The 26161-nt window shown below is 38.6% G+C and overlaps 1 protein-coding gene across 1 annotated transcript in view; it reads left to right on the top strand.

The window, feature by feature from the left end:
• The first annotated feature begins 509 nt into the window (after nt 1-509).
• LOC122670748 (nuclear pore complex protein NUP88) overlaps nt 510-26161 on the top strand; it is a 46306-nt gene continuing 20654 nt past the window's right edge. Inside the window, exons 1-5 of the mRNA XM_043867726.1 lie at nt 510-958; nt 3087-3238; nt 3621-3743; nt 5030-5174; nt 26094-26155. Coding sequence (XP_043723661.1) covers nt 656-958; nt 3087-3238; nt 3621-3743; nt 5030-5174; nt 26094-26155 — 785 coding nt within the window. The 5' untranslated portion in view covers nt 510-655. The remainder of the gene's footprint in view (nt 959-3086; nt 3239-3620; nt 3744-5029; nt 5175-26093; nt 26156-26161) is intronic.

Raw genomic sequence — 26161 nt, 5'->3', positions numbered from 1 at the left:
AGCGCACGCGGAATTGATAGATATCAATTGGTCTCTTCTGGCCGGTTTTCCTATTATTTCGATCAAAGCTCCCCATGATCATCTGTACCTCTTGCACAAGAGTCACCATAAGCGCCACCACCTCCAACACCATCATCGTTTTTAAAGAGGGATGGGACAGGAACCATGGTTTTATATCGTAAAGCCTCCGATATGAAGAAACTGAAATTAGGGAAGAAGAGGGAAAAATTCAACTTTGGGTGCTTACTGTGCTTAACATCGAAGGAAAGGTTGATATTTTGACAATGTTTGGGGTGTGTCTGAAATTTTCCCTAATTGTAAATAGATCGTATCGACTCGGTGGTCTCGGCTGAATTCGCTCTAAATCGAATAATCAACCCATTCACCGATCCGATCCCGATTCTTGAAACCAGGTGGGAGTGTCTGTGTCTACAGCCAAACGAAACCTTAATACGAAGCGAAACTGTGAAGAAAAAGAGGGAAAGGCCTCAAAGCAAGGTTTTAATTTCTCACACACGCTCTCTCTCTCTCTCTCTAGCCAGTTTACGGCTGCGTAGCCAGTGGACGGACACTTGACGAACAAAGGGCAGAGCAGCAGAAAGAACTGCACAAGTGTGGAACGCCAGAGATCAAAGCAAGGTTGGTACGACCTAAAATGAAATTCAGTTTTGCTCTCTCTGAAACGGAGACGGAAGAACCCAGAACTCTTACACCTTCCAAGGAAGAACAACTTGAATGGGTGCCTATCCAGAAACACCCCTTCTTCTCTGCTTCCATCAATGCCGGCAGCGGCTGCAGCACCGTTTCCTCCGCCTCTTCGGCCCTGGCAAACCTCATCGCTTGGGATGGAGCCTCGCGTCTGTACTTGTGGGACTCCAATATGCACTGTCTCCATCGCTTCTCCATTCGTTTAGGTGATCCTGAGCCTACTTCTGTCGTCGCTGCCTCGTCTTCCAAGGTCGCTTCTCTCTCTCTCTCTCTACCCCCCCCCCAAAGAGTAGCTTCCATATTTTTCTTCTTCGTTCCTTTCCACATTAGATTATTCGAGTTTTAGGGTAGAAGTGCTGGTTTTGAATTTTTGGTATCGTACTTTCGAATGAGATGCCTTTAACGGGTGGGCCTTGAATTCACCAACACCCCAACTCCCCAAGGTCTTTAGCTTCAATTAAGAAACCGTAATTTCTATTTTTTGATTGTATGAATTATAACATTGGGGCATGCATGGGTTCAGGTTGTGGGTTTTGAATATTTATTTTTTACTTTTGTAACAAGGTTCCAGGTTTCGGTTTCGAGCTAGTTTCAAAGCTGAAATTTTTCGCAAAATTTCTGTCGAAACCTGGATGATTTCAATGGATGGCTTCAGGGCTCAAAATCAAATGGCCAAATTAGGTTCCGAAATTTCTAGAAAACCCCATTTTAGGTCCTCTAAAACTAGTGGAACCCTTATATGGTAAAAAAACAAACCCAAAATGGTAGTGACTTTGGACCCTAGGTTTGTAGTATACATTCTCTAATATGGCCTACTCCGTACAACTTTGAATTTTGCATAAAACTTCCATAAATGCAGAAAATTGTCGCTTTTGATGCGTTCTGGTATTGCCCAACAACTTGTTCCACGCTTGTATGGGAGTGATTTGACAAAACATCACAAAAAAAGCAAATTTCCATAAACCTTAGAGTCGAAACCAGCAAAACCAATGAAATGGATCTTATTTTCGACCTATTTTGTTTGAAACTATACATTTTATATAGTAAAGGTTTGTATCGTTTTGGTTGAAACAATATTGAATCACACATATCTTCGAAATTTAGCCGAAACAGTGAAATTTTGCCTAAACGGTGAAATTTCGATCGAAACGTTGCACTTTTATGTATCACAGGGACTTTTATTTCGACATCTGAGTGACTATGAGAACGGACAGTTTGCTTCATTCAGCTCCCATTAATCATAATGAAATTGTTGCTAATTTCTAATATGGAGAACTGGGGATATTGAACAACAAGAAGTGGGGGATGAAAGAACATATGATACTTTGTGACAAATTTGAAACATCAAGTCCACCTTCACATATTGTAATTCTGGATTCGCTGATCGAAAAATTGCATTTATTTTAACTAATGGAGAAAAAGGTTGCCCATCGAGTGAAGCAATTCAGACGGCCAACTTCCCTAGGAGTTTTATGTTTCCTTCATATAAGATTGTGTGTCTTAGTTTACATGGGTATATACACCATTTAGGCATTTAAGAAGTTTTTGCTTTATAATGGAATAAACAACTCGATTTCAAGATGTACCTTTGAATGAAGAATTCGGAGGGTACAATGCCATAGACAAACCATGTTGACAGCTAAAGCTTTAAAACAATGACATTTCTTTAGAAAGTTTATATTCACATTCAGGGATCATGCATTCGTGGAGCAAGTCGCTGATCTTATTTCTGGATTTTAAGTCATTATATAAATTTTCCATCATTTTTTTTTGGGTTTGTATTAGGAAGGTCAAATTTTGTACACTTAGCTTGATTTGGTTGCTGTGTTTGGAAGCTTATTATGTTTCCAATGAGAGAGATCTTATGGTTTGGAGCTTTATTGGAGAAGTTGTAACCAACTTTGTGGGAGGATGTCAGAGTTTGACAGGATTTCTGCGTTAGGAAGTTTGATTTTGTGAGGCATTCCATTTGGAGTCTATTTTATAATTTCTTTTATTGATAACTTTTATTTGTTTGGGCAACAGGATAAACACTTATGGGAGTTGCTAAATTTGAACTAAATTGGATTTAATAGAAGAGACTGAGTCCTAGCAGAAGTATGAATATTAGGGAGTTGAAAATATTTGCTCTTGGAGTTTGTAATTTGGAGTTTTTGGTTATGAAGTGAAAGATTATTGGTTTTGTGCCATAATTGCTCGGGTTCTTGGCTGCAGAGAGAGAGAGAGCTTTTTTAGGGCAGTTTTATTTGATCATGAAGAATCTTATCAAATTAGAAATTATAGTTATTGTTGACCATTTCTCATTTAGTTTTTGATACAGTTATATTGACTATGTTATGTTTGCTCTCAATCATTGACAAATGGCAGTAGTTTCACAGGTGTTGCAACCAGATATTCAGATGCACTTTTTGGTCAACAATATCTCTATCAACAGAAATGGATCAGCAATGCTCCTTGAGGGTTCTGATGGTCTATGCATCATGTATCTGTATGGGCGAACTTCTACAAAAGATAATACCATTATTTGTAGGTAAGCAGTTGCAGTGAATTTCTCTAGAAATATGCAAGTGGTTGTGTTGTGGGGGGGGGGGGGGGTGGTATAGACTACACAGTTGAGATGAGGCAATCCACCCCTTCTTGTGCCACATGCATAGAAAGATGATTCTAAATTGACTTACAACCGGTCATTATTCTTAAAATATTTAATTATACCAGGTTGTTAAATTATATATGTACCTTTTCTTGATGACTAGTTTAAAACAATAACCCTTAAATGTTTCCCTATTTGCTCTTATCAATACTTAATGGTTGATCACTTGGATTATATTCCTTTGAAATGAGAGTATATGCAAGATGGTGTTGATTCTACCATCTTATAGAATGCTTATTTTGCCCTGTTGAACTCTTGGCAGGACTGTCAAACTTGGTTCTGGAATTTATTTTGACAGTAACAGCTCTGTACGGACTTTACAAGTTTTATGGCACCCATATAGTGATATCCATTTGGGAATTCTTTCCTCTGATTCAGTTTTCAGGTATGACTTTCTTTGAGAACTATCTTGGTAGAACTGTAGACCAAAGTAGCTCGTACTTGAACTTAGAACTATATTGTCTGGGAGTTTAATTTGATAATTGTGTTAAATGAATAAAAGTATGTATCTCTGTAGTTGATAAGAACAATAATTGTGGTTTTACAGTTTAGAGATATCTATGAGATTTTTATTTCATGGCCTTGTGGCTCTTTTGGCAGCTTGTTTCATATTTTGGCCTCTTGCTACTTTTTGGGGATTATGGGAAGATCGTAACAAGAGGAATCTTTGAGGATTAGGTGCTCCTATCTGATATTTTTTGTAGATATCATGCTATTGTTGATGGCGTGGGACGATTAGGTGCCCCAATCTGATGATTTTTCTGGATATCATGTTATTCTTAATGGATTGGTTTGCTGAGGTGAAGGACTTGGTCTCTTTTTGGGCCAAAAAACTGTAAAGAGCTTGGATTGTTGAATGTTAGAGATTAGAGGTAAACATATGAACAGGTCCTTTTATGTATAGACGTATATAATTCAGATTTGGTTCTGTACATTACAGAAGACGTTTATCGTTGCTCTCTTTTGGAGATGGACTTAATTCTGTCTCCACTTTAATAAAATCCAACTTATCACCCAAAAAAAAAAAAAATTAGAGAAAAATTCTGTGCATCCCATTTGAAAAAAATGTAAGCAGATCAAATTGGAGGAGTTTAAAAGTTGTCGGGCTTCTATTTTGGTGGGGATGACAAGGCTAATATAATCCTTTCTCTGTTTGGTTTTCTTTTGCATGTGATTTTATTATTTTTAATAGAATGTAACTCATGATTCATAGAAAAATTGATCCAACTATTACAATGTACAATATATTAAACAATCAATGAGATACCCAACCACTCAGCCAGAAGCAGCCCAACCACTTGGAAACTCAACCATGGAACTCCTTCTATGTAGCAACTCTTGTATCAGCGATGCTTTGGATCATGCACTCCCTGCCAAGGAAATCATAATGATTTAACACACAAATCATCAGTACCAGTGATAGGGATTTCTAATGTATGAATTTCTTGTCGGAATAATTCTTAGTTTTACTGTGCCAATCTGTCGACAACAATGTTTTATCACGTCTTGCTTGTACACGTCAAGGAACATTGGTTCACATGTATATATTCAATCAAAGTCATTTTATCCATTAATCATTGATGAAGGCCACTTTATTTTGTTGCCGAAAGATGTTTTGAATTGATATTATTTGTTTTTTTTCTTGGAAATTGATGTGTCCTTTATTTGCAGGCTTTTTGATTTATCTTATAGTCTTGAGCAGCCAGAGCAGGAATATTATTTGCAGCCTGTGGAACCAGGCAGATGCTATAATACGGCATCAATATGCCCTGTTGGCTTTTCATTCGGAGGTGAACACTTGTGGGACAGATTTAGTGTGAGTCCGGTTGTCTCTCGGTGTTACATTATTCTAGTTTCTTTGTTCAAACATGGTAATTATAACAGCATGCGTACCATTGTTGTTGTTATTCCTTGCTTAATAAAAAAGTATTATGATCTCTTGGTCACCTGATAGATCAAAGGCTCTTGATCAAAGCTGGTCAATGGATTATTTTTTTAAAAGAAAAAACCAGCTTGGATCACTCCCCCCATTTTGGCGACTAGTTCATTGAGTTGGCAGTCACCATGTCGACTTGGCAATCTGGCCAGGTCTTAGAAGATTGTTCATATTTCATTCCGCAATTATTCTGTCTTTGAATATCAGGACTCTTTGATAACAAGTCTTCTGCACTATATTATCTTTTATGTTCCAGCGCATTTGCCGTAGATCCAACTTATGGTAGATCCAAAGTCAAATGAATCCATAGGGAAATAAATATCCATGTCTAAGGATAATATATTTCCAAATGTAGCCTAAGTAGGGAGTTTTGGAGTTGCTTTTCTATTCTTGATTGGAGTATGAGGGGCTTATTAGTCAGTTGTAATTCAGATTTGGTTAAGTTTCATTTCAATATGCTGGTGCATTTGATTTGTCCAGATAAAATTCTTAAATTATTTTCAGTCATTTTTTCATTCCCATCAACCAACCAAACTCTGTCCAACCTGAATCTATGCTTTTTCAAGACCCTATTTTCTGCTTTAACTTGAATCCTATTTACTCTTTCCCATTTCTCTTAAACATTCTTTCCTTCTCTATTCAAGGACACCTCGTTATTCATTGGGGTTGTTCTTATCACTGAACTGTTTAATTATATGCCAAATTAGCAAATCTTCTCTTGATTTAATAGGGTAGTTCTTCTTCCCCCTTGTTTAGCTCATTACGCACAAAGGTAGGATCTTGAAAGCATCCCATCAACATCATTGTATTTGTTTCGCTCTTTTTTACAATATTCTCAATGACTATTACTGATAAACCAGTACAAAGTTAAGAGTGTTTTCAAATTGCTATGAATGGAAGCCTAAATCAGGTTCTTCTCCTCATTGTTTCTCATATATCGGGTACCATTCGCAATGATTATTACTGAGATGTCCTTGCATGACCTATAACATTCCTTAGCTTAAAATTTTATTGGAAAAATGTCCTTTACAAGGCCACCGTGGATGAGCTTGTCTACAGTGTCAGAATATCTGCCACGAGGCAGGTTTTGTTGCAGAAATTGTATGGACATGTCCATTCCATTTGTCTATCTGAGAAGTTTCAGTGCATTTCCCACCTTGAGGTATGAAACTTTGGAATGATTGAAAATTTAACTGTGTGAGAGGTTTCGAGTGTTGAAATACAAGGCTTGAAGTTCAAAAATGGCGTGCCATATGGGTGAGATGGGACCCCAATTCGACACAGCTGAATCAAGGGTTCTAGTACACATCAAATTGTTGGTTTATTAAGCTTGGCCCCTACGTGGCTCAAAAAGGTTTGGAGTTTGGACTGTGTTGATGTAACGCCCCCAAAACACCCTAGCGGTTTAGGGACATTGACGGTCCACAAGATCGTTTATGTCAAGGAGATATGAATCGGAGTAGAACCAAAACACAAACACATGTCTAAAATGTATAGATTAAGACTTTAATTAAAGTAGGGTAGTTAAACTAAGCTATTACAATTTCCAAATTAAACTTAAAATTCTGAAATAAAGGTTACGATCTTCAAAATTAAATTAAACTCAAACAAATTATAAGTTCTTTTAAAATTGAAAGAAAGTGTAAAGTTTCTAATAGTAGTTGTCCTCTTCTAATCCAAACGCTTCGTCCTCTTGGACCTCCTCTTCTAGTACATCCTCACATCCAGGTTCACATTCATAAAGTTGTTCATCTGAAAGGTGGTGAGGGTAAGCTTCGGGAAAAGTTTAGCAAGTAAATCCACAACAACTATACAGGTGTGAAAACATGCACAAGTAATACAAAATGTAAAGACATGCAATAATATGTATCTATAGCTCTGAAACAAAACAAAACAAAACAAAACAAAATGATCATAATCATATTTGCTTATCACCACTACCGTAATGAAAAATATATATGACAACAATCAACAAAAGATGCATCAAAAGAACGTAAAATAATAAACACATCACTCCCTAATAGACTAGTATGCAGTAGTTACCATACACTGGTCAAGGCCCTAATGATAGCGGCATATGAACTCCAGTTATGATCAACTACAATACCATTGTCCCCTCTCAACATCAAGAAACTAATGGAGAAACTAGTGACCAAACTTGCCCCCAAAGGTTTTACCAGCAATGCCCTTCTGGAGAGTTTTTGATCATCTCCCTCTTTCTAGTAGTCCATGTAGCTCCAATAAAGATAAGCCCGTAGCTCAAAAACACACTAACTTATTCTTACCCCAACATATTCACCAATGCCGGTAAGGTAAACGACAATATAACAATCAAGGGTTTACTTATAATTTAAAGCTATACATCCAAGTTTGGAACTTAGGGGTCATGACTCTCCAATTCCACACTAACACATGCTATTGAAAAGAATGAAAATAAAATGTGAAAACAGTAACTTTCATCAACATACCAATGCATAAAGTGAAGAACACTAATAGGGAAGATTAGGCAAAATCTTCGCAATCACTTATCCGACAATAACATCAATGAAATTAAAGGGCAAACCCTGCCTCCTTCAGATTTGGGACAACAAATGGATTTCCAACTAGTGGGGTGGAGGAAGTGGGGGGTTTCCTTTCCTTTCCAGAGGAAGGCACAGAAGAGGGATTCCATAGCTTTGATGGTGGCTTTAGGAAGGCCGAAGATGCCACTCCAATAGATGTAGGAAGATTGGAGGACCGAGCGGATGCATTCCAGCTTGCTCGCAGAGGAGAGGAGACAGGTCGAACGAACGAGAATTGAAGGTCCATCTCCTAAGGTTCCTTTCCATCCAAATGTGGTAGAGGGTCGTGCTGAAAACAAACTTGCCAATCGTGTCGCACATGGTTTGCCCAGGAAAACTCATATCCAGCCGTAGCCACTCTCTAGCAAAGGGGAGGGGTCTCCTGTTGCGAGGCCAAATGAAAGAAATGGCTTTTTTCCAGATGGTAGAAGAGAAGGGGCAGTCAAAAAATAGGTGGTCAATGTCTTCCTGGCTGGTCCAGCAAAAGATGCAAGAGGGGGAGAAGGAAAATCTCTTCCAAGCACGATTCCATTTGGGTTAATTGGGTCTACTCCCACCTCCTCAAAAAGGATTCCATTTAGACTACCTCCATCCCTTCCGACTCCTCCTGGGTCTGGCGCAAGATCTTCTTTCTCCGCCCTCTGGCCCTTACTGCCACCTCCTCCTATATCTCTGATGGATCTTTCTCCCTTTGTATATTCCCCCCCCCTTTTCCTTCTCTCTTTGGTAATACATTATTTATTCACCAAAAAAAAAAAAAATCAGATTTTTATGCATCATCTATAAACATCATGCATTAGGTTATAATCATGAAGAATCATTCATAGACCTTCATCATACTATCAACAAATAAACATTAAATTCATTAGTCTATAAAGATGACATTATGAAAAATTCTGCACACACATATGTGAATTAAATCATAAGGAAATCACCATTCCTTGCAAGCAATCATGTGTGAACAATTTCATTGAGTAAAAGCATGAATGAAATATGTTTTTGGCATGGTAAATCTCAATCTAAAATTAAATTTTAGATTTTAAACAATGTTTCAAAACAAATTTTATATGTAAGGAAAATATCAAGTATAATGGTTGAAGATCTACTTACCTTGTGTGAAGCGACTAGGGTTTCTATAGGTGACCTCAAATCAATGCTTCAATGGTGTTGATCTACCTCTTCCTAGTTCAGAATCACTTTAATGGAGTCTTATGAGTAAGGTAATGATGAAATCAACTTCAACGTATTGCAAAAACTCTATATGGGAAACACAGATTTTTGACAGAAAGACCTACCTTCAGTAAATCTGCGATATCTCTCTGCTCAGATCTCCATTTGGGCTGATTCAAGTTGGGTTGTGAAGATAAGAGATGAGGCTACGTTTTATTGTGAAATAAGATTTTCTCAATTCGGCTAAAAAAAGGGTCGAAATTGGACGTCAAGTGGCTGGTTCTGCACAGTCTGAATCTACTTCTTCTCCCTCCTTCTTCTTCTCTTCCTCTCTATAGTCCACGAATTTTTCTCTCTCTCCCTCTCTCTCTCACACACACATTTTTGATAAGGGAAAGGGGTTTGGGATTTGGTTATGAGAATTTATTCCTAATAAGAGAGAAGGAGGTGGGAAGAATTCGATTTAGTCTCTAACTAGATCTCTTTACTTTCTCTCCAATGAAAATATTTTAAAAGGAATCTTGACTTAAGATTTAAAAAGATTTAGATTTAGTAGTTTAATTTTAGCTAAATTCCTTCTTATTTTATTATTATTATTTTGTTCTTAGTTGCTTAGAACCGAAATCCTCCAATCCCTCTCATGCGTGGAACCTCCCTTGCTATCCTACATTCTCTCATCTCTATTTTCCTTCTTTCACTCCAACTCCTCCTCTTTCTTTCCTTTTTTTCTATTATTATTATTTATATATTTTTTCAAAAAACGTGGGAGAGTTCCTACATCTCCACGGTTTCCTAGTTAGCTAGTTATGATATGAGGCCCACCATAAGGTAAATTCGTAAAAATAAAATTTCTTAAATTCATCCAAAGTGTAAATAGGGGAAATTGAACCTAAGACCTAATAACTTGTTGAACTAAGGGTCCAACCAATAGGCTAGATTATTAGATATTTATTACTTCCCAAATAAAATCATATATTCTTTTAACAAACCCTAATTCTACACTTAGGCAATGAATAATTCAAATTAAGGGTGTTACACTAGGGCACAGTACTTACCATCATGTATACACCCCAGTAAGTCCAAGATCTGAAGATCCTACACTTCAATTTGCCCTAATCCTGTATTAGGTAAAAATACCAAAGTACCCCTAGTCCAAAATTAGGGTATTACATCAAGAATCTTGTAGATGTGGCCAAAACATATTTCTTGGATTTCTGTGTTTTGGGGGCCAAACGAAGGATCATGGCAAAAAATGCATGCCTTAGACGATTCAGTTTTCCTAGTAGAGAATTGATGGAATCGGGATCAGCCTCAATGGGTTCAGAGTCGAATCAGCCAACTCAGCCGATCCGATTCTGATTTTTACAAGCTTGAGCATATGTAACAACAGGTCAACTTGCCCAATTGACAGTTGAAGAAATCAATTCGGGGTGCACTCGCTATCTAAGTGGTCGGCATTTAATGTAGGAACAAAAACACTATTTTAAGAGGAAAAGATTATAGGTAGTAACTGCAACACTGCACAACCATAAAGCGAAAATATTTACTTCACAGCCGTCAGCCGCTGAATAGGCTTCTCAACTGTAATACCCTGATTTTGGACTAGGGGAATTTTGGTCTTTTTACCTAATACAGGATTAGGGCAAGTGGAAGTGTAGGATCTTGGATTTGCTGGGGTGTACACATGATGGTAAGTACTGTGCCTTAGTGTAACACCCTTAATTTGAATTATTCATTCCCTAAATGTAGAATTAGGGTTTGTTAAAAGAATATATGATTTTATTTGGGAAGTAATAAATATCTAATAATCTAGTCTACTGGTTGGACCCTTAGTTTAACAAGTTATTAGGTCTTAGGTTCAATTTCCCCTACTTACACTTTGGATGAATTTAAGAAATTTTATTTTTACGAATTTACCTTATGGTGGGCCTCATATTACGACTAGCTAACTAGGAAACCATGGAGATGTGGGAACTCTCTCACGTTTTTTGAAAAAAAAAAATATAATAATAATAGAAAAAAGGGAAAGAAAGAGGAGGAGTTGGAGTGAAAGAAGGAAAATAGAAAGGAGAGAATGTAGGATAGCAAGGGAGGTTCCACACATGAGAGGGATTGGAGGATTTCGGTTCTAAGCAACTAAGAACAAAATAATAATAATAAAATAAGAAGGAAAGTAGCTAAAATTAAACTACTAAATCTAAATCTTTTTAAAACCTTAAGTCAAGATTCCTTTTAAAATATTTTCATTGGAGAGAAAGTAAAGAGATTTAGTTAGAGGCTAAATCGAATTGTCAAGGTTCCTTTTAAAATATTTTCATTAGAGAGAAAGTAAATACATCTAGTTAGAGACTAAATCGAATTCTTCTCACCTCTTTCTCTCTTATTAGGAATGAATTCTCATAATCAAATCCCAAACCCCTTTCCCTTTATCAAAAATGTGTGAGAGAGAAAAATTTGTGGACTATACAGAGGAAGAGAAGACGAAGAAGGAGATTTGGACTGTGCAGAACCAGCCACTTGACGTCCGATTTCGACCCTTTTCGGAGCCGAATTGAGAAAATATTATTTCACGATAAAACGTAGCCTCATCTCTTATCTTTGCAACCCAACTTGAATCAGCCCAAACGGAGATCTGAGCGGAGAGATATCGCTGATTTACTGAAGGTAGGTCTTTCTGTAAAAAATCTGTGTTTCCTAAATCCGAGTTTAAGCAATACCTTGAAGTTGATTTCATCATTACCTTACTCATAGGATTCCATTAAAGTGATTCTGAACTAGGAAGAGGTAGATCAACACCATTGAAGCATTGATTTGAGGTCACCTATAGAAACCCTAGTCGCTTCACACAAGGTGAGTAGATCTTCAACCATTATATTTGATATTTTTCTTACATATAAAATTTGTTTTGAAACATTGTTTTAAATCTAAAATTTAATTTTAGATTGAGGTTTGCCATGCCAAAAACATATTTCATTCATGCTTTTACTCAATGAAATTGTTTATACATGATTGCTTGCAAGGAATAGTGATTTCCTTATGATTTAATTCACATATGTGTGCACAGAATTTTTAATAATGTCATGTTTATAGACTAATAAATTTAATGTTTATTTGTTGATAGTATGATGAAGGTCTATGAATGATTCTTCATGATTATAACCTAATGCATGATGTTTATGGATGATGCATAAAAATCTGATTTTGTTTAGGGTTTACCCTTTAATTTTCATTGATGTTATTGTTGGATAAGTGATTGCGAAGATTTTGCCCAATCTTCCCTATTATTGTTCTTCACTTTATGCATTGATATGTTGATGAAAGTTACTGTTTTCACACTTTATTTTCATTCTTTTCACTAGTATCTGTTAAGGTGGAATTGGGGAGTCATGACCCCTAAGTTCCGAACTTGGATGTATAGCTTTAAATTATAGGCAAACCCTTGATTGTTATTTTGTTGTTTACCTTACCGACATTAGTGAATATGTTGGGGTAAGGATAAGTTGGCGGCTTTTTGAGCTACGGGCTTATCTTTATTGGAACCACATGGACTACTAGAAAGAGGGAGATGATAAAAAACTCTCTAGGAGGGCATTGCTGGTAAAACCTTCGGGGGCTTTGAGTCGGTCTGGGGCAAGTTTGGTCACTAGTTTCTCCATTAGTTTCTTGATGTTGAGAGGGGACAGTGGTGTTGCAGTTGATTATAACTGGAGTCATACGCTGCTATCGTGAGGGCCTTGACCAGTATATGGTAACTAGTTCACACTAGTCTATCAGGGAGTGATGTGTTTGTTATTTTACGTTCTTTTGATGCATCTTTTGTTGATTGTTGTCATATATACTTTTCATTACGGTAGTGGTGATAAACAAATATGGTTATGATCAATTTGTTTTGTTATGTTTCAGATCTATATATACATATTATTGTATGTCTTTACATTTTGTATCACTTGTGCATGTTTTCACACCTTTATAGTTATTGTGGATTTACTTGCTAAGCTTTTCCCGAAGCTTACCCTCACCACCTTTCAGATGAAAAACTTTATGAATGCGAACTTGGATGAGAGGATGTACTAGAGGAGGTCCAAGAGGACGAAGCTTACCCTCACCACATATAACAAGGGTTGCGTCTCTCTAGGAGCCTCAGTAAATTTGCTTGTGGGATCAGTTTTACCTTGGCTTGGCAACTAGAGCATAGATAACCCCAAGTTCTTTACACTCACTCTCAAACTGTTGTTGATTTAGAATGTTGAGTGTTTTCTTTAGAGCTTGTTTGAAGGTACTACCCTTGTGTTTGGAGACTTTCACTTCCTTGGGTGTACTAGGTGTTAGTCTAATCTTTTTCACTCTAAATCCGAAGACATAGGTGTTGGACTTCCCATAGTTGGTGACATCTCGGTCATACATCTAGGGTCTCCCTAGAATGATGTGAGCGACACCCATCTCTAGGACATCACACCAAACTCTCTCCTCATATCCTGCAAAATGCAAAGGGACGAAACACCTAAGAGTGACAGGGATAGTAGGCTGATCCACCCAAGCAACTTTGTATGGCTTTGGATGGGCCTCATGTTTGAGTCCCATTTTGGCCACAACACTTTAAGCAAACCACATTTATGCAATTCCCACTGTCAATAGCGATGCGGTGATTCTTACCCTGATGACAGGTGTAAGTGATGAAAATATTGGTTCATCGCCAATCATCGTAGCTTTTAGGTTGCGAGACCATGCATCGAACAACACCCAATCGGGAGACATCGATCTCCTCATGCTCTTCATCAGAGATGGTCTCATTTGGATTGTGACCTTGAAATTCATCATGTTGATCTTCCTCTTCAAGATTCTGGTTTTTAACATGAAGACTCCTGTTAGGGCATATTCTGACAAAATGGCCAAATCCTAGACACTTGAAGCATTGTTGTTGACCATTCTTTTTGGGTGCTGCACCCAAGATGCCCTTATCTTGGTTGTTCTCAAAATGACGGGGATAATTGATAGTTGTCTTAGGGAAGTTTGAAGAGCCCTGAAAAGGCTTCTTGATACTCGATTCCCCACTTTGGAAACTCTTTGTTTGTGGAAAAGTCCTCATGGATGACTTAAGTTCTAGAGCAATCCTGAAAGCTTGAGGGACATCTCGAACCATGCAGGGTGCCATGATGTCGGAATTGAGTCCAGTAAGGAACCTGGAAAGAGTTTGCTCAACATCCTCATGAGTACGGTTCCTAATTTTCAATTCATTGAATTTGCTCATATACTTAGTTGCAGACAACTTCCCTTGTCTATGGGTGTTCATCTCATTCAGAAGCTGAAGCCGATAATTCATAGGCGAGAATTTCCTTTTGAGTCTTTCATGCATTTCGACCCATGTCGACACTGGTTCAATTCCTTGGTTCTGCTCCTGGTATTCAAGTTCTGTCCAGAAGTCTTGGGCTGCTCCAGTGAGCTTGATCTTGGTAAACCGGAAACGAACTTCCTCAGACATTTGATAGAAATCAAAGTATCTATTCATTTGCCTAATCCAATCCAATAAGACTTTGGCATCAATTTATCCATCATAGGAGGGAGCTTCGACCTTGACCATTCTCCTAATGTGAAATCCTTGGTCTTGGGGCTCATAGGGTTCATCATCTCTATTTGGATAGTAATTCCTTTGGAATGATGTCCAAGAGGTCCTTGACCTCTTCCTCTACCCCGACCACGCCCATTGCCTAGGAAGTTATCCCCATATCTATCATGATCATCAGTATTACGATTTTGCTCTTCAAGTTCTTGATGGGGAAACTCTTGTCTAGGTTCCTTACCTTGAACAGTGTGGTCTTGTCGCATGGATGTTTCCACGACATTAAGTCGGGCTGAAATGTCTTGGACAGCCTTTAAGGTCTCTTCATTCCGTTGAAAGAGCCTTGCCAAGTGTTCAGGTGTAATGGTAGGATTATTGGAGCCTATCATATTTTGGTATGTTCTACCACTCCAGGTGGACATATAAGGGATCTAACACTTAGATTTGGGACCCTACAACCACAAATGAATTAAGATAGGTTTGGCTGGTCCTAACGAGGTTGTCAGCAACTTAGGAAAGGAGTGGCTGCACTCAAGGTTGTCCACATGTAATAATACAAGGGCTGGAACCTAAGGACAGCACTATGGCAGTGGGTGGGACAGATTACCCGCATGTAACAGCAACCTTAGATAGCTTAAACACATGCTCTGGTACCAAGTTGATGCAGGGGGATACGTAGAAACTAGGGCTCCTACATGGGTTGCTTCTAGGGGCCATTAAGAGTTTGAAACTTATAGGGAAGCAGGTAATAGAAAGGGGGTAACAGCAACATATACAGACTCATATGCATAAATAAAACGTTGAAATATCCTTGCAGTAATGAACAATACAAAACAGAACACATAGCATCATTTCCACAAACAGTTGATAGGAAAAATGGGGGTGGGGAAACAATACAAAGAATACCAAATCAAGTGCAGAGATCTTTCAATACTCTAAAAAGAATTCATGTTGTAGCCAGTCCTAGGCATGCATTCCAATGGGGAATAAGACATAAACAAGCATGAAGAAGATGCACAAACTAACAGCAGTATAGGTGCATAGCAGGTCAGAAAATAAAATTGGTTCAAGGTTCTTGATTAGAGATTACGACAGGGAGGGCAAGGGAAGTGATGAGCATGCATTCGGGGAGAGGAGGGCTGCTTCGCGCAAGTTAGAAGGGGAGAAGACCCAAGAGCCATAAACTGATTTCATTTCATTCACCATGCTCTGGCCGAATGGCCTGTACAGCTTATATAAAGAAAACAAAAACAATAAAAGATTGTTGACCTCCCAGTGGGAAAGACCAAAATAAAAGACTGTTGACCTCGCCTTGGGAAGACCAAACAACAACATAGGGAAAACACCAAAACAGCTGGGCTGTTGCCTAAAACGATGGAGCGCAAAGTGCTAAGAAGTCCAACAGCCTTTGGCTCAAACAACTTAAAAGAACTGGTTCCAAGTGGGCCTGAACCAAAATTACATGTGAACCAAACACTGAACCGAAAATACATATGAACCAAATTTCAATAAAAAGACTAAAATAACTTGGGCCAGCAAAAGTACTCCTCTAGATCAGCACCACAATCCATCACGAAAGAAATCTCCATCCATCTAAAGGGAATCTGATCCAAGCTGAAGTTGTCTACGCAGTCTTCGTTGGTAGACTTTTCGAAAGTCTTTAGGAATGGGGCTGATGTCCCCATCATTAGCCTAATAAAAAAAAATAAAAAAATTAGAAGATAAATTCAACTAATAAAAATCCAAATAAATAAATAATTAAACTAAGATATCCTATTAAACTGAAAAACCTAATTAGATCTGATTCGTCTTCATATGGTCCCCCAACGGGTTTAGGTCAATCCAAGAGATTGCTCTTGCATCAACTCCCCCAATGTTGAGAAATACTCGACCACGAGTTTAAAAAATGAGAGGATCAACACCATTCTTTCGGCATCTACAAATAATATCTCTGATGGGGCGATGATCTAATTCATCTCACGGTCAACCTTCAAGATCTTTTGATGGTCAGTAGTAAATTACATCTCTTTTATGGGAATCTGATCGTGTGATTTCACAATTGAAACCAAACTGTTGATCAACTCTTCAACTGCAACCTTGATCGGACCGTGAGCTTCCGCTTGATCGTCACTTGCATTGTCCACTTTTTTCTATTACCATTGATCGATCTTTAAGGCTTCTATCACACTAGACACTTTATCACAGAAGTGGTTGATTTTATCGGTAGACTCTCGAAAACCCAATCGAAGATCCCAAAATTCTGATCTGAGATCCAACAATCCATTTTTAAATTGTTTCGTAAACTTCTCCAGAAGATTAATTAATTCAGGGATGATTTCAGGGTCTATCGTCATTGGAAATAACCAGACTCGGATTGCTTATGGGCCCACCCGATTGAAGAAAAAGTCTAAGCAATAGAAAGGCAGTGGCAATCTTGTAATAACCAGAATTTTCTAAGGATTAAATTGGTAAGTAAAGAAGACTCAACCTAGGGATTAGTATTTATTTGTCTAGGACATACTTGGAAGCAAAATTATGGTATGGGACAAACTAAAATAAATAGGAAAAGAAAGGGTATTTATGGAAAGTGGAGGCATAGGGCATTAATTAGAACCTAAATGCCCTAAAACCGTCACTCTCTTCTCGTTAGTCCATCTTTACTTCTTACTTGTTTTACCATAATTATCCCTCTCTGACATTAATTTTGTTCTGTCCCATACCTTATATTTGCTTCCAATTCTGTCCCAATACGGAAATTATGAATACTTTTGTATCCTAACCCACACCTACCTTCCTAAGCAACCCTTAAAATTTCTGGTTATTTACAATTGTGGCACTACATCTTAGATTTAAGCTATTTATTATTCGGGTGGGCCTATAAGAGATCGAAGTTGGGTTTCAGAACCCCAGATCTGCATCAATTCGTATCAGAACCGAAATTCTCTATTTCCAATGATGATCAACCCTGAATTAATTACTCTTCTGGTGAGGTTTATGAAGGAATTTTGGAATGGATTGTCTGATATCAAATCGGATTCTCTGGATCTTCGATTGGTTTTTTGAGAGCTTATTGATAGTACAAACAATTTCTGTAATAAAGTGTGTAGCGTGCTAGAAGCCTTAGAGGACGGATCAATGGTGATAGAAAAAGTGGACAATAAAAATAACGATCAAGGTGAAGAAAATGATTCGATCAAGGTTGCAGTTGAAGAGTTGATTGACGGTTTAGTTTCAGTTATGAAACCACGATCAGATTACCATCGAAGAAATATTGTTTACTAATGACCATCTTAAGATTACGACAGTTGATCGTGAGATGCACTAGATCATTGCCCCATCAAAGATATTATTTTTAAATGCCGAACGAGTGGTTTTGATCTTCTTATTTTTTTGAAACTCATGTCGAGTTTTTCTCAACACTGAGGGAATTGATGCAGGGGCAATTCTTTGGACCAGCCCAAACCCGTTGGGTAGCCTAGATGGAGATGAACCGGGGCCAATTGTTTTTTGGATTCAGTAGGATATCTTAGTTTATTTATTTAATTTAAATTTTTTATTAGTTGGATTTATCTTGTAATTTTCTATTTTTAGTTTTATTAGGCTAATTAGTGATAGCGTCTCGGTGACAATCAAGTTTAAATTCAGTTTTAGATTACTGGTAAGAGTTTTTTTTTTTTTTTTTAAATAATAGATTGTAATCCTGCAACAGGCAGATTTGGATGAAGTTTTATTTTGAGTTGTGCTGGATTGGTACGAATTAGATCATGTGACCATATCCCTTTCTCTCATATCTTCTCCTCTCTCTCCTCTTCCCTGTGATTTCTTCTTCTTTTTCTCCTTCTTGCGTCTATGCCCAATGTTAATAGTAGCCTAGATACTGTTGAATCGATCTCCCATATATCTAAACTTTTCACTTCGAAAGTTGAAACCTTGCTACCTATTCTTTGGGCGACCTAACCAGTGAAGTCTGGCTGCAAAATCTTATGGGCCTTGTGAGAATCGACTTGAGTTACAGAACTGATCCCCTTCTACCGTCTGATGCAATTTCAGGAATTCTTTTCTTAATTTCAGACTTCTGTAAGTTGGATTGTTGGTTGAGGATCATAGGTCAATGGTTTAGCAACTTGCCCCTTTAATTTCAGTCAGATTGAAGGTTCCATTGGTGATTTCTCTTACCTGATTCCAGACTGTTATTCAGCCTTTCTTTCCTGGTTCGACAAGCGGTAGAAGACGACATGTTCCTCTCACCCCTTTTCTTGGTAATTCCCTTTTTTAAGGTTTTAATTAAAAACCCTTATCTCATAATCCTGAAATTACCTCCCTCTCTCGTTAGTCTATCTTTACCTCTTACTTGTTGTTTTACCATAATTATCCCTCTCTCTTCCAATTCCGTCCCAATACAAAAATTATAAATACCTTTGTGTCCTAACCCACATCCACCTTCGTAATTGTAAATAAAGTAGAAAAAATAGAGAAGGATGAGAGGAGGAAGAAGGAGAAGAGAAGAGAATGTGAGAGCCAAAGAGCAGTCCTCTCGTTGAATGAGAGGGCTGCGATATCTTTTCTTATAAAAGGGTTTACAAAATAGGGGTAAATAGGGAAAGAGAATCAAAATAAGAAAAGAGAGGAGATCTCTCGGGATTAGTGCCAAAGGCCTGATGCTAATCCCGAGAGGGAATATTCACCCTCTCAACACTCCCCCTCAAGTTGGAGCATATATATCAATCATGCCCAGCTTGTTACAAATATAGTTAACCCTCCCACTTCCTAATGACTTAGTAAAAATGTCTGCAAGTTGCTCTCCTGTCTTGATATGCTTTGTAGAGATTACTCCTTGCTGAAGTTTTTCTCGAACAAAGTGACCGTCTACCTCAATATGTTTGGTCCTTTCATGAAGCACTGGGTTTGAGGCAATATGTATTGCTGCCTGGTTACAGCATAGTTGCATGTGAGGAGTCCTCAAACCCAAGCCCAGTCAACAACATTTTCAGCCAAACCAGTTCAGAAGTTGCATGTGCCATGGCTCGATATTTTGACTCTGCACTTGATCTAGCCACTACACTATGTTTCTTACTCTTCCATGAGACAAGGTTACCTCCCATAAACACACAATAACCTATAGTTGATCTCCTATCAACAGGTGATCCAGCCCAATCTGCATCTGAGAACCCTTCAACTCTCCCATGTTCATGACTAACATATACTAATCCACGCCCTGAAGCCTTTTTGAGGTATCTCAAAATTCGTATAACAACATCCCAATGAGGAGTCCGAGGAGGTGACAAAAATTGGCTCACAACACTTATCGGGAAAGCAATATCGGGTTTGGTCAAAGTCAAATAGTTGAGCTTCCCAACCAGTCTCCTATACTTCTCTGGATCATCAAGGACATCTACCTCTTTAACAACAAGTTTGACATTAGGATCCATTGAGTTATCAAGAGGTCTACACCCTAGCATCCCAGTCTCTGTAAGCAGGTCAAGAGTATACTTCCGCTGTGATAGGGATATACCCTTCCTCGACTGAGCCACTTCAACACCTAGGAAATAGTTTAACTTCCCCAAATCTTTAGTTTGAAACCTCTGTTGTAAATGAGACTTCAAACTCTTCATTCCTTCAGAGTCATCTCCAGTAATCACTATATCATCCACATACACAAGAAGGAAAATTCTGCCTGTGTTGGTCTTTCGATAAAAGAGAGTAATCATTGTTACATTGAGATAGACCAAACTCAAGAACTACTTCTGTGAAACGACCAAACAAGGCTCTAGGAGACTGTTTCAAGCCATACAAGGACTTCTTCAGCTTACAAACCAAGCCAAACTCCCCCTGAGCAACAAACACGGGAGGTTGTTCCATATACACCTCCTGTAGGGCACCATGAAGGAATGCATTCTTAACATCTAACTGGTGCAAAGGCCACCGATGGGTGGCTGCAAGAGAGATCAGGACCCGAACAAAAGTATGTTTAGCAGCTGGAGAAAAAGTATCGGAATAATCCACCCCATAAACCTGTGCATAGCCTTTAGCCACCAGGCGGGGGCCTTAAGGCGAATAAGAGAGCCATCTGCATTAACCTTGACAACATAAGCCCATCGACAGCCTATAGCAGACTTCCTAGGTGGCAATGGAAGAAGATCCCAAGTCTGGTTATGTTCCAATGCGTGCAATTCCTCCTCCATTGTTGTCCTCCAGCCAGAACTAGATAATGCCTCTGCAGTGGTCTTAGGAAGAGGATGAGATTCAACAGCATGGTTCAAGATTTTGCGAAATATCGCTGATATATCGGCATATTTCGGAAATCTTGAGCCTACCGAGACGAGATGGGTGGTCGAAATGAAAAAATACAATATTTCGACGATATTTCGTGAGATATCATATCTCGTGATATCACGAAATATCGTCGAAATATTCCCTTTTAACTTAAATGGCTCACGTGACCTGGTGTTTAAAATCAGAATTTCGCAAGTCTCAGTCGATATATCGACCGTGACCTGCATAGAGCTCCAAAGCCTTCATTTTTTCCTCTTCTTCCACTCTTCCAAGCATCATCCAAGCATTGTTCATCCTCATTTTCAACGGATTGTTGCCGGAAACACGTCGGAGCCTCATCCAAGCACATCCTCTAAGGATTTTTCACTATTTAAGGTAAATCCTTTTTCTTTAAAACTAATTTTTTTGAAATTACTAAGTTCAAGAGTTGTCAGATGGTGATGATATTTATATATGTTCGACACCAGAGGCCGATCTACAACCTCACGGTGTCTTGTGAGTTGTGAGCTGTGAATTGTGAACTTCTGACTTTGTGACTTGTGAGTCTTGTGAGTTGTGAACTTCTGACTTTGTGTATTGATTATTGAGTAATGAACTAATGACTTTATGCACTTATAAATTTTTTAGTTTAAAGTTTAAATCCCAGGCTACATTTGACTTTATTTTTTATTCATTACTTTGTTTCAATTTGTTATTATGTCTTTGAGTACTTATACAATGTGTATTTAACTATTTATACCTCAGGGTCCGACCATATACTGTCAATCAAGGGTGCATACCCATAACACCACTTTGAGTTCATTTTTTTTACAATATAAAGGTTTAAATGTGTTTATTTAGCTTAAAAAAGGGTGTACATGAAGTATCGGGCCTTAATATGGCTAAAAACCTACCGAGATGGACTGCCGAAATATGGCAGAAAAAGTAACATATTTTCGCAAAATTTTGGTATATTTCGGATATCTCGACCAGCCTAAGATACCGATATATCCCGAGATCTTGAACTATGTAGACAGACAAACGCGAAAGGATGTAGACAAACCAGAATAGGAAATATGAGAGGAAAGAGGGTGTGGAACACATTAATGTTTACCTTTGCGATGAGCAATGGGAAGGTCCAAATCTGAAGGCGGAGGAGCAGGGACTAGTGTAGAATCCTCAGACGGCAAAGACGTGACAGCAGGTAGAGGGTTACCAGGGGCAGCAGTTTCTTCCCTTGGACGACGGCCGTAAACATTGCGAGCTTCAGGCCGAACACGCTTAGGTACAGAAACGGGTGGAGCAGGCACAAACATAGGAGAATACTCAGGAGAATGAATGACATAAATTGGAATATCCTCATCCAAAGTAGATGAAATAACCGGTGTATCCATATATTAGTGAGACTCAAAGAAAGAAACATCAGCAGTAATAAAATACTTTCGTAGAGTGGGTGAATAACACCGATACCCCTTCTGAACTCAGGAGTATCCAACAAAATACACTTAAGAGATCTAGGGTCAAGTTTAGATAACCCAGGGGTATGATATCGAATAAAATTAACACACCCAAAAACACGTGGTGGCAAATGAAATTAAGGGTCGGAAAGAAAAAGCAAAGAATGAGGAATGCCACCTTTCAACAGAGAAGGAGGCATGCGATTGATGAGATAACATGCAGTCAAAACGGCATCCGCCCAAAAAGATTTGGTCACTTTCATTTCAAAGGGAAGGGACCGAGTAACCTCCATCAAATAATGATTCTTCCATTCTGCCATACCATTTTGTTGAGGTGTGTTAGGACAAGAAGATTGATGAATAATACCATGAGTGGTTATGAAAGCATTAAATGGAGCAGAAAAGTATTCTCGTGCATTGCCACCATGCAAAACTTTAATATAACAACCAAATTGATTCCTTATTTCAGTAACAAAGGTGGAAAAAATAAAATAATTCAGACCGACACTTCATTAAATATAACCATGAAACACGATAGTAGTCATCAATAAAAGTAACAAAATACTTAAACCTAAGATTGGATGTTACGGGACAAGGACCCCATACATGAGAATGAACCAAAGAAAAAGGATCACTGGCCCATTTATTGACTCTAGGGAAATAACTCACACGGTGGAGTTTCCCAAACTGACAAGACTCACAATCTAAAACCGAAAGAGAACAAAAATTAGGATAAAGTGTCTGCAAACTCTGTAGAGAGGGATGTCCAGCCGACAATGTATCTGGTGAGGGGATGTACTCGAACAGGCAACAAAAGATGTGTCCTCAAGAAGATAGAGCCCCCCGATACTCTGACTCTACCAATCGTCTTCTTCGTTTGGAGATCCTGAAAAACAACCATCAGGGAAAAAGGTTATAGAACAGTTATAGGCCTTGGTGATTTGGTTAATAGACAAAAGGTTAAATGGGAATTTTGGTAAATATAAAACTGAAGATAAGGATATGGCAGAAGTGGGCTGAACAGTACCGGTACCTTTGACTGTAGCAAAGGAACCGTCAGCAAGGGTAATATTAGAAGAAGAGGTATGTAAAGAGGAAAAGATACCTGACATCCCGGACATATGATCAGACGCCCCGGAATCAATAATCCAGGGCCTAGAGGTGGAGAAGCACGCGGTGGCATTACCTATCTGGACAAAAGTAGCAGTGGAAGGAGTCTCCTGAGATGCCTTTCCTTGGCTGCACCTAGCATACTCCTCTGTCATAGTCAAAGTCACACGGTGCTCCTCCATAGGCACAAAGGGGGCTGTTGGTTCAGTGCTAGCAGTGTTAGTTGTCTTGGACTGAGGTGGTTTGCCATGTAACTTCCAACAAAAATGTTGAATATGGCCAGGTTTACCACTATGGTGACATACCCTCATCGAACCAGGTTTCTCAGATTTATCACTCAAGCCTTGAGTACTAGCTGAAGAAGTAACAACAGATGTGGGATGCTTAGTAGGGCCACGCTCTCCTGCACGGCCACTACTCACAAGTGCAGGGCTATCAACCGTGCTATAGTCTCGTGTAGTGTCTCGGGATACACGAAGGACCTTAGAAAAAGTGGCTGCAAGCCAGGGAACCTTGTCACCACCAAGGATCTGAGAATTAACCGAATCAAATTCTGGTCCCAAGCTGCCCAAGAAGCTCATAACAGCCAACTGCTCCCGTTGATTCTTAATTTGTGTCACATCAAAGGTAATGGGCAGCAGTGCATTCAACTCTTCATACATATGCTTGAAATCATCAAAGTGTTGGGTAAGGGGACAACCCTTCCTATCAACACGATAAAATTCCTGAGACAGTTCATAAATCCTCGAAAGGTTATGTCCATAGTACAACACAGCCAAGTAATCCCAAAGTTCCTTGACAGTGTTGATATGAGTGACTAAATCAACAATGTTGCTGTCCATGGAATTTAGCGTCCCAAAATCCGAGCATCAGTAATTTCCCATGAAGACTCATCAGTACCCACAGGCTTCACCCCTTTCAAGTGATTTTTGTCACCCCTCCTAGTCAGAACTAAGGACACAGTCTTCTGCCACTGTTGAAAGTTGTGACTCCCTTCTAATTTCTTAGATGTGGATATGTTGATGAGGAGGATACAACCTCAGTCACCAACTTAGCATCCTTTGGTGTCTCTCCCATTACCACCAAAACAAGGTAAACCAAAAATAGAGTTTGACAGGCTAAGAGCAGCAGCAAAAATAGTCCAAATAGCTTCAAATAATACATCAGCCACCAACAAAACAGTCCAAGAGAAACCAGCAATCAAATAGCTGAACAGTCCAACAGGACCCAACAAGAAGACTCTCGGAGTGAGCAACCAATCACCCCAATAAGCTTTAATCACTCACACAGTCCAATGGGACACACTTAACAAGCACCGAAGAGTAATAGCAGAAAAGGATCTCAATCAGAGATCCATACAGCCAAATTGAGAGTCAAAAAATCACAAAAATCGGTTCACTATCGATCAACAAATACTGTTCCTCCAACACACCACAGTCGAATCATGAATATCAATCTCCCAATCCAGTTGCATAAATCCCAGCATGTCCCTAATCCATCCCACGACAACAAATAAACTCAGAAAATCTGGGGGAAAACCCCCTGCTGCAGAAGAGAGATTGAGAGCCCTTTGTAGTTGATTAAACCTTCACCTTCTTGCTGTGGGAATGAAGAAGATGATGAAGAACCGAGTGGAATAGCTTGAACTTGTAACCAGGAATCAGAACATCTCTGATACCATGTAAATAAAGTAGAAAAAATAGAGAAGGAAGAGAGGAGGAAGAAGGTGAAGAAGAGAAGAGAATGTGAGAGCTAAAGAGCAGTCCTCTCGTTGAATGAGAGGGCTGCGATATCTTCTTATAAAAGGGTTTACAAAATAGGGGTAAAAAGGGAAAGTGACAATCAAAATAAGAAAAGAGAGGAGATCTCTCGGGATTAGAGCCAAAGGCCTGACGCTAATCCAGAGAGGGAATATTCACCCTCTCAACAGTAAGCAACCCTTAAAATTTATGGTTATTTACAATTGTGACACTGCATCTTAGATTTGAGCTATTTATTATTCGGGTGAGCCTATAAGCGATCCAAGTCGGGTTTCGGATCCCCGGATCCACATCAAGTACACTTTCCACTACCTCCCCAATGTTGAACCAGAAACTTATTATGAAGGGATTACTAGAAGATGTTTTTAACTTTTTATATGTTTTGCAAATTGCAAGTGAATTAGTTTGTCACATTTACTAGCCTCGGTATTGTTAGCTAGTTTTTTCTATTATTAGCATCTAATCCTTCTGATTGACATAATTGTTATTATTTGTAGCCTTTGTTAAATAAAAGTGGTTATTATCTTTCAAATATGCTATCAATGCACCGGTAGGGACAATTTTTGTCGTGTATGTGCTGTGTTGTATGGGTGTCTTTGTTTTTTAGTGTGCATGAGGGCTCTCGGTTATATTTCCACTCCAAATCTGAAATACTACCTATCTGGAGAAAGAGATGAAATTCTTTATCTGTAATCCATAGATTATAGTGAAGGAGAATAAATGATCATCAGAAAAGAACAATAAGGGAGTGACAATTGTGTTATCATGATTCCAGACATTTTTTGTGGTATGCTTCATCTCTATATTAACTGTCCTACTTCAACTATTTTGTTACTCATCATTGTTTATATGTTTTTGATATGATGATTGGAACTGTCTTTGGTTCCTTTCTACACATTATTTATCAAGGATTGGTTTTCTGCTGTATGTAGGTCTTTGTTTTATTTGCTGATGGTTCTGTCTACATCCTCTGCCCAGTTGTGCCGTTTGGAAGGTATTC

Source organism: Telopea speciosissima, chromosome 8, assembly GCF_018873765.1.
Source record: "Telopea speciosissima isolate NSW1024214 ecotype Mountain lineage chromosome 8, Tspe_v1, whole genome shotgun sequence".
Classification (NCBI taxonomy): domain Eukaryota; kingdom Viridiplantae; phylum Streptophyta; class Magnoliopsida; order Proteales; family Proteaceae; genus Telopea; species Telopea speciosissima.
Note: the sequence above shows the minus strand (reverse complement) of the source record. Positions and strands in the feature narration are given on the sequence as shown.